The sequence below is a fragment of the Pelmatolapia mariae genome, unplaced genomic scaffold (genome assembly GCF_036321145.2).
Source record: "Pelmatolapia mariae isolate MD_Pm_ZW unplaced genomic scaffold, Pm_UMD_F_2 NODE_ptg000164l+_length_40929_cov_1, whole genome shotgun sequence".
NCBI lineage: Eukaryota > Metazoa > Chordata > Actinopteri > Cichliformes > Cichlidae > Pelmatolapia > Pelmatolapia mariae.
In genome coordinates, this window is record NW_027051865.1 from 31,463 (window position 1) to 40,929 (window position 9,467).

The following is a 9,467-nucleotide window of genomic DNA, read 5'->3' on the forward strand; positions in this document are numbered from 1 at the left end:
CGGGGCGGCGGGGGATTCTCTGGGTGGCTGGAGCAGCATCTAATAACCAACTCGCAAAATAAAACAAAATAAAAACAAACCAACAACACGAAAACACCAGACATTATGATACAGACTTATAATTTGCACCGATGTTTTTTCGAAATTCTATACGCGAAAAGTGAGCGCGAGAGCCCTCGGTGCGCCTGCTCGCTGCTGAAGTCAAAGTAAACTTTATTGTCATCTCCGCTACATACAGTCCAGTATATAGAGAGACGAGACGACGAGGCTCCAGTTACAGCAGTGCAAGTAAACAAACAATAAATATAAGAAGAGTAAGAAAATAAATATACACTTTATGACTTGGGGTAAAGGGATCAATAACAATTTAAAATGTATATTTTATATTTTGTTGATTTAAAGTGTCACACACAACCCGTTTTTAAAGTTTAAAAAAAAGAGAAAAGAAGGGGAGGAGTGTAGCGACTTCCACAGTCGCTAGAGGCCGGGGACTGAGCCTGCCTATTTGCCTGACGCGCTGTCAACACGCAATAATGCGAGAGGTGGAATTGCTTGCTTGTTTATTAAAGTGCTTGAAAAGTTTACAGAGCAATGTGATCGGCTCGCGATTCAAACTCTTAAAACATCACAGCTCTAATGCAACAAGGGGAAACTCGTTGTGCTGCGGTCAACAAAAACTACGGCTACCCAGCCCTCCTCTCTGTCAAAATCAAACCAGTGAAAGACAGACTGACAACGCCCTCTTAATGTCACTGCTAGCACCCACGTGACTCCCGTTACACATCACCATAGCAACCAAACAAATGAAAACCCAGTGATCATTAAAATTCAATACATTTAATTATGGCTCCTACAAGGAGAAACGAGCAAAAGATACAGGTAAGCAGATGTGTCATTGGATAATGGCAGGTCATGTATCCTAAAACATTAAGAATCAGAATACTTTCTTAATCCCTAAGGAAATTATGTGGGTTACAGCTCCTCCAAGAAGAAATGGTAAAAATAGTAACAGTAAGAGACTAAACTCCAAACAATATATACAATAATATAATATTAATTAGTCAGTGTCAATTGTTGATTTGTCCTGTTCCCATTGTATGACGAATTATGATGTCTGTTTGGTAGCCGTTTGCATACTATGCATACTCTCTCTCTTCATATGTGTGTGTATGTGTGTGTGCGTGCGGGGGGGGGCGCCAGAGGGCGTGTTCGCCCGGGGCGCCAAACAGGCTAGGACCGCCACTGCCAATACCGGTATACCATTCGGCCACCATGGCGCCGGGCAGGAAGCACGGGGCCCACTAGAAGACACTGGACAGTCAGGTCACTCTCATAAAGTCTGTTTCTAATTGTTTGGTCAGAGACATTCACACCAGTGACCTGCTGGAGGTCATTTTGCTCGGGAAGTGCTCATCCTGTTTCTCTTTGCACAAAGAAGCAAACAGCAGTCCTGCTGATGGGTTAAAGACTTTCTATGGCTCTGTCCAGCTCTCCAAGAGTAACTGCCTGTCTCCTGGAAACTCCTCCATGCTCTTGAGATTGCACTAGGAGAAAATGGACTACCTATCAAACCTCTGTAGGGTCCTGGGATCGCCTCATGCTACCAACACTGACACTGACAAATGCAAAACTAGTGAAAAAATAAACAGGAAAAAAAAGATGAGGGAAAAAATGTAAGTCGCATCCACCTCTAAGACCATTCTTTTTTATTTTGCACAAGTTGTTAATTTCATTAACAGTAAAGCAGCTGAGACTGATTAACAACTCCCCGACCTACTCCCTTGTCACAAGGTCAAACTGCTTGATACAATACTCTGATTAGAAAAGTGTTTCTTTAATTTTTGAGCAGTGTATCTATTATAATATACAGTCTCAAAGTATAGTTTGAATTACCATCTCACCTAAACATTTCTGCCTCAGAGATGAGCTACTAATTTATCTGCTACTGCAATTGCTATTCTTGTTTTCAGACTTTGTGTATGACCATCAACGATGTTACCGGGATTATTTTGACACATTGACCAGTGAAACGTTCATCATATTTTCCATTTTATTCCTAGTATAAGAGACATACAATGATATTCTGTGAGACCAAATTCATAGTAAGTCAAGAGGCAAAGCCTGGAAATCAAACGGAGAAAAACATAATACTGAATCAATGAGACCCCGCCCAGATAGAATGTATTTACACCAAATCAAATACTGATAGAACTTTTAAGAGGCGAGACCGTCCCCATTTCCATACAATCTGTTACCGGCAGATTAAAAACAAACAAACAAACAAACAAATTACCAAAAAAAAAAAAAAACCAACAGAACAAAACAGAAAAATAAATCCATTAAAACACTGTAGCTGCCACAATTCCTCTTATGAAACACTGCCGCCCCAACCCTAAATCAAGTTGGATGTTTTTTATTTGCTGTCTGAAAGGCTATTTAATGCTCTGCTGCCTGTTAATTACCAAATCAACTTTTTTTTCCTTACAAATGTTAGGTACTTTTCCTTAATTTACTGAAGCTGGAGTAGTGTGAATGGTAAACTTTACACTGGGTCAAATGAGCTCTGGGAAATTTCAATCAATAAACACCATTTTCAGATACAGTAAATAGCATAGTGCTGTTTTCACAGAATTGATCACGGTTCCAGCCAACCGTGGTCAAAGCGACTCTCCTGAAAAGTGCAACAGTTGAGTTTTGAAGGGGTGATATGTCTGAGGCACAGCCGGCTGGCGTCACCATTAATGAGGTGAAAATCCTCAGCAGTGTTTGGCAGCACGGTCACCTGCGAACCGGTTCCACAATCACTTCCCAAGTATCGATCCAAGAGACAATCTCAGCCTGTCGGATCAGAGTTCATTGCACTGCTCCATGTTTCTTGTCCATGTTTTGAAATTCAACACCCGGTGGCACCACTAGGTCAAGATCTACAGCAGTAACCATTGTAGAAGTCATGCTACATGCCACCAACCTGGATTTATTTTCATACAGAACTGAAACCGTATGGTTTCACACACTTACTAAAACATATATCCTGACATTCAAAACTCAAGCAAGACACACTTTTTTCCTCCCAAAAGGTAAATGCAACTTCTACAATGGCTACACATCTGTAGGTGATAACTTAAGAGGAACTGTGAACTGCTCCTTTAGAAACCCAAGAAGATAATACTACAAAAACCAAAAACGTAACAATGGCACCTACAAGGAAATCGACACCCAGGTGAAAGTGACAGTATACAGTCAAACCTGAATGTCTGCAGTCTCAGGCTTTGTACTTGCTGTGTCCCACACTCGCATTAAAAACCTGTAGGCTCACACTTTTGGGATGAAAACAAAAGAAAAGCGAAAAACGAAGGGTTTCATTCCAAAACAATGCTGAAAAAAAAAAGGTACTAGTTATTTTACATCGATTAAAATAAAACTAGATAATTTACAAAATATTAGCCTACTTTGTAAAAAAAATTATAGTCAATATATGACATAACATATGATCTATTAGTGAGTGTTACAGTCAAACTATTAATTCAGTTAATTAGAACAGATGAGAAATATCTTATTCTGGAATGAAACTCTTCACATATACAATAGATACTGTATGACACATACTGACAACCATAGAAAAATCAAACACCTACAATATACTGTAGCATAGTTGCCATCTGAGCCCCTTGCATTGACCCCTAAGCCCATGTCACACACTATTATTAAATAAGGCACACATTTACACATACAGTTAAAATTTGGCTAGTAATTATTCCTTTATTTACAACCAATAGCCACAGAGTTAATAATTATGATAACTGCAGTCTGTTCGATGTTCAGTGTTCATTCTCCTAACACCAGACGGCAAGACGTGTTTGTCTTGTCCTCTTTGGGTCCAAAATATTTCAGAGAATACAATGTTGGTTGTTTCCATTTCAAAGAATATTAGACCCACTAGAGTTGCGGAGCACCAATGTTGTCGAAACATTCTTGAAGAACTTAAATGGACCCGAATGTTGTCACCTGACATCAGCTGGGACAGGAAAAAATAAAAGAGAAGGCGAGTGTAGCTGCTTTGTTGAAGTATTTCCTTTGTCTTGTCATCGTGACCAAATTTGAATCGGCGTCTGGAGCCAAATGACAACATTTGATGAACATTTGGTGCCCCTAAGATATTTCTTAGGGCTTGGGCGGGGGGGATCGTTTGATATGCCCAAAGATGAGAGAGTATAGTAAGGCAAAGACATAACTACTTTCAGGGGATTTTTTTTTTTTTTAACCACAGGTTACACATACTGCATATGTATATGTATACATATACGGTGTAAATATGAACACACATATATATACACACACATGCATAATATAAACACATTCGAGGGTGGGGTGGGTGGGGACCGGATACCAACACTACATCAGAAAAAGTTAAGCAAAAGCATGAATCTAAGCGAGCCTCGAGCTTTTAAGTCTTCAAGATGACTGATGTGTCAAGTTTTTCCAACATCAACGTGTCCAAAAACGGAGTTGCATTGTAAATCCACATTGAGGACATTGGCAGCCTAATATAAGGAGGTGGCATCACGTCACCCAAGTAAGCGGTTCTATAATAAGCAAGTAGCTAAGCAATACCAATATGGTACAAAGATATTCGTTGGACAAAAAGAAGCGGAAAAAAACAAGTTTGGTTGAGGCTTTTGTCCACAGTGACACTGGTGCCACACAGTTAGTTGTGTTTTCAGGTAAAGGTCTGCAACCCCAAACTCACTGCATTTCTTCAAAGTTTCTTACAGATGACACAATGAGGGGAGGGGGGAGGCTCCTTCTCTTAGTCCAAGAGCATACCCCTCAGTAGTTGAACTTTCCCTGTTCATTGACTGGGGATGTGGCAGGTATGAACAAGGGCTTGGGAGGGACGTCAGGTTTGAGAGAAGCTGCCCGACGGACGATCGCACCCCTGTGTGGAACCTCTTGCTGTTCTCCATTATAACTGTGCTGACGTGCCAGGTATCCATTGGGAAGCAGGGGATAGTGAACCTCACACGCGCTGCCCGTCGAGTTCATCCGCGCCAAAAGGGGAGGTGGCTGGTGGGGCCCGCCATTTCGTTGGCTGAAGCTGTGTTGGCGAGGGATCATTCCTCCTCCCCCTCCTCCTACTACTCCACCTCCGTTGGGCATTTTGGTGGCTGCAGCAATCAGTGATTGCCTTTGGGAGGAATGCCTCCTCTCCAAGGTAGACTGGTGGTGCATGGGAATGTCTGGTGGAACATCCATGCGACGGGTGAGGCTGTCACGTGGTAAAGTGGATGAGCTGTAGTAGGGGGCCGATTCTGTCTCAGGTATCTGAGGCTGGATACGGTTGGCAAAGGCTAGCTGGCCTCCACCTCCGCTGGCCATCAGACCAGATGGGCTCATTAGCTGAGAGTTCTTGCTGCCGCTTGCCTCGTGGATGTGCTTCAGGAGCTCATCGAGTGAGGTTACTTCCATCACCTTCTGAGAGTAGCCAGGGTAAGGCTGCTGAGACAACACACGCTCAACATTGTGGATTTTGCGTTCATCGGGATGAAGGTGTCCGGCTGCTGACTGGCTATTAGACAGTCCATGGGAGTAGGGGAAGACCTGCTGGTGAAGCAGGGCAGAGCTGGGCCTGGAGCCAATATTATGGGACTTTGGTTCCTTGGCATTGTTGCAGTTCTGATTCTTCTCCCACTGGTTCTTGAATGCTTTCATGCTCTTAATTGGCAGCTCTGGGGTCGAGTCTGGTGTAGGCAGACCAGACAGCTCTGAGGAATGGTGGAGTTGGTGATGCTGGGCATGGACCAAGTCTCCCATTGTCATTCCATGATGACCATTTCTCCTCGATGGGTGATGCTCCTTACTGTTGGCGAAGAAAGAGTTGTAGATCTTGGGAGATGACACCTCCAACTTGTCATCCTTACTTTGGCTGTCCAGGAGGCCATTGAGCTTGGCCAGGCTGCGCAGTGATAGAGCATGTGGGATTGGGGCTTCGGGGTCTTTCGACAACTTCTTGGTCTTGTGGCTTGTGTGATTACAGTAGCATGAAACCAGGAAGCCAGAGAGGAAGGCACCAAGGACAAAGGCCACCAAAACACAAGCAATCAGAAGAGTATAATGGACACTAGGACTGGGTTTGTCTTGCTCTGGAGGTCGCCTCACACCTTAAAACAGATGAAAAGAGAAAATGGTACTCCAGTTAGTTTTTCTGACTGAGCCAGAAGGTTTAAAAAAATAAAAACATTTTCAAGAGCTAATATAGGTCAAGCAACAGCTGGGACAGACAGGTTGTGTTTACAGGAGCTTCACTATGTGGGAAACAGCATGGGAGAGGTGTTTGAACTAAGCTCTTGGCTTCCTTTCCTTCCACTGTTAATAGATGAATACAGCCTTTCTTTCTAGGACTTGTGCTTTCACCTCAGACAGGCAGAGGCCAAGAGCTCCCCAGTCAGTGAGGAATCAACTCTGAAATGAGTTAGAGCTTTAAATATTGATGGGAGCACAGCAGCAGGAACCTGATGTCATTTTCACAGACTTCGCCTTCCAATGCGAGGATCAGGGGCGAGAGCACCTGGTACGATGAACGAGCCAAAAATAACAGGTCTATCCAATAGCTCACCGAGTCTGGCACCTTCGCCAACACAGACTCAAATGAGGTTGTCAAATTCTTTCAAAATGAAGCTGAGGGGACAGTTTGCGAAACAGCACACCAAGAACACAAGGACATTAGCTAAGGTAAATCTACCATGCAACTGTCCTTACGAGCTGTGACCCAAGCACCGTGATTGCCTAATGGCGTGAAAGGCAGGGATGATAAGGAGAGAGAAACCTGCCACCTCTTGTAATCAGAGCTCATTTGCAAGAGGCTGTTGCCATCTGTGGTGACAGACCCTTCTCTCTGCCCTTAATGACAGTTCTGCGAAACTGATTAGTCTGCAGAGGGGGACAGCTGAGCTGAACTGAAAACAGAGAAGAATGCAGGTGCTCCCCACAAGCTAAATTCAGCAGCAAATGAAAGCTTAGTGGAGGAATTAAAATGGAAAACAATTATGTCTAAATCAGCCTTGATGATAGTTTATAAGGCGTTTAAAGAGCGATTTGTGGATGAGTATTAGGGCAATCAGTTCAGTTATTAGGTCTGCATTATAAATAGTTTTAATATTTCCTTTAAATTAAATGATTCAAACCAAAACTTCAAGAAATTCAAATTCCTCTCAGAAAAAAAATGAATAATAAACATAAAAGCAATCAGGGATCAGTGAAGCAATCTGACATTGTGACAATCGTATATAACATATTGTGATTTGTATAGACAGTAACGTCTCTTGATTGCTAGGAAAGTTAACAAGCATGTGCAGTTTTAGGATATCATCTTAGTCTGCCAGGGAGTCACGAAGAGAACTCGAGTTCTCTGCCAGTCTTAGAGGATATCGGTTTTGACTCTAAAGGACTTTTACTTTTTAGTATGGTGAAGAGCAGGAAGAAAACCGCCTACATAACATTATTAAAGGCAATAAGTATGTGTTAGGAGAGTCAAAAAGGGCCTTTCTGACTATGTTTATGGAATTAGAGGGAAATATTGTAAGATATTACACAGAGAAAATCTGATCAGAGACTCGCTAAGTTTCAGTTAAATCTCTGCACAAATGCACAAGAGACAAAAGCACAAATGAGTGGAATCTAAATTCATTTTCTTAAGCCTCAAAAGAGACCACGGTAACTACACTACACATGACAAGGAAAGACGAGCAATTTGCCTCCTGTCATCATAACAACTTTAATTTGACAGAATCTCATTACAACAGTGGACTGATATGTTGAAATAATAATCAAACAAGATTTATCTCTCTTCACAACGGAGCTGTATGTACACAGTTTCTAGCAATTTGTGTTTGGAGAAAGACTCAATTATTTAGGTCATGAAGTTAGTGAAACTTTTTCACTTCTTTTATGTGGAGCTGAACTGAGCAGGTGTGCTTGTAAAAGCGTACCATCCCTTCATAATGTATCACTGCATTCATTGTGAGGGGTGATTTACCATCGTTTGCCCAGCTGAAGGATTCTGTGGTGCACTAATCTTTTTGGAAATAATGCTTTTAATAGAGCTTCCAATTAAAAATTCTCAGTTTTTAGCCATTTATTCTTATGACTGCTTCAACTTATGACCGCATTAAAAAGTCATAAATCATAATTGCAATCCCAGTGGGTGAGGCAGTCAGAAGTGATGCTGCAGTGAGCCCATTAATACCACTTCTTTTAATCTTGGGCATTTCTTTCAATCAGCTTTGCAGCATCAGTATGATTTCAAGTTTTTGGATCTAACTGATCTGTTCCCCGGCGGCGTGCAGCTTTTGTAATGAGCGGTAAAACTCTGCTCTCATCTCGGTGTGCACTTTGTCTCCCGTCACCCCCGTGGCTTCCCGGTAGCTGTGAGTCATCTGCTCCCTCTGGACCACGACACCCTCCTCAGTGTCTGTCTTACAGGCTTATAGCGATGTTCCTCCTGGTTGAGGGCTATGAGTCAAGTGCCACAGCAGGAGGTAAAACACACAGCTGAGGTAAACAAACCCAGAGCCTATGAATGGCCTGTCACAACATGTTTCATGAGCAGGCTGAATAACTCAATCAGTGGGTATGTGGGACATATGGTGCCACCGGTCACAGTGAAATTAATACCCGGTGAATCATACCAACAGCCTGGCGAGTAGCTAGGTGGCGCACAGGAAGTGCTCGCCAACTGTACCTACTGAATTTGCACCACTTCACAAACATTTAAAAACAAAACTGTGTTTGTAACTAAATAAATATTTAGTTCAAAAAAAGTCTTTATTGGGGGGGAAACAAGTCACCCCATGTTAACAGAGTTTTACACTAATTACACAGCTCTCCATCAGTGTTCCTCTCCAACGTTGTCACATTATATTTTTGTGTCAACTCAACATGGACTTGGCTCAGCGGTGGCTTAATATAGCAGTACCCCAAGTCTGCCAAAAGGTAAAAAGACAGATGGCTGCATGTGTCGAGGCAAAGGAGAGAAGGCGCGAGAGACGGATGTTGATAGCCAGGAAAAAAAAAAAAAAAAACTGAAGAGAAAGATGAAGGGATGAAATTCAACCTTGGTTGCAGGGGGGAGGTGAATTTGAGGGGACCCAAGGATCCAAGACACAGGGGAGCAAGTGTAAAAGAAAAGGAAGAGGACCAAAATAAAAAAGAAGATTGAGAGGGAGTAAATGTATGTGAGAAGAATTAAAAGAAGAAGACGGGGAGAGAGGCAGAGTGAGAGACGCAGACTTGACGGGGTGAGTGACAGACCGTCACTCTGCTGGGTTTTGAAGCCTGGTGCTCTGCGGCATCTGTGATACGGATGGAGAACAAGCCTCGCGTTCCTCCACAGTGCCGTAGGAAGAGAAGCACTTTATGATTGCATCCATATTGTTAAAAATAGATAGCACGGCAGGTTATGTAAACAGGCA

The 9,467-nt window shown here is 42.6% G+C and overlaps 1 protein-coding gene across 1 annotated transcript; it reads right to left on the reverse strand.

Annotated features, from left to right (window-relative positions):
• Nucleotides 1-2,036: 2,036 nt before the first annotated feature.
• On the reverse strand, nt 2,037-8,432 carry LOC134622710 (semaphorin-6D-like). Its single transcript, XM_063468078.1, has 2 exons — nt 8,318-8,432; nt 2,037-6,158 (listed from the first exon to the last, which is right to left on the reverse strand). Exons 1-2 carry the CDS (start codon nt 8,430-8,432, stop codon nt 4,828-4,830), a joined length of 1,446 nt encoding a protein of 481 aa, XP_063324148.1. The 3' UTR covers nt 2,037-4,827.
• Nucleotides 8,433-9,467: the final 1,035 nt, after the last annotated feature.

Excerpts from the sequence above, each read along its gene's own strand:
- LOC134622710 (XM_063468078.1), bottom strand. The coding sequence starts at position 8,432 with ATGACTCACAGCTACCGGGAAGCCACGGGGGTGACGGGAGACAAAGTG. Across the intron at positions 6,159-8,317 it reads CGCCGCCGGGGAACAGATCA|GTGTGAGGCGACCTCCAGAG; the intron begins GTTAGATCCAAA and ends ATCTGTTTTAAG.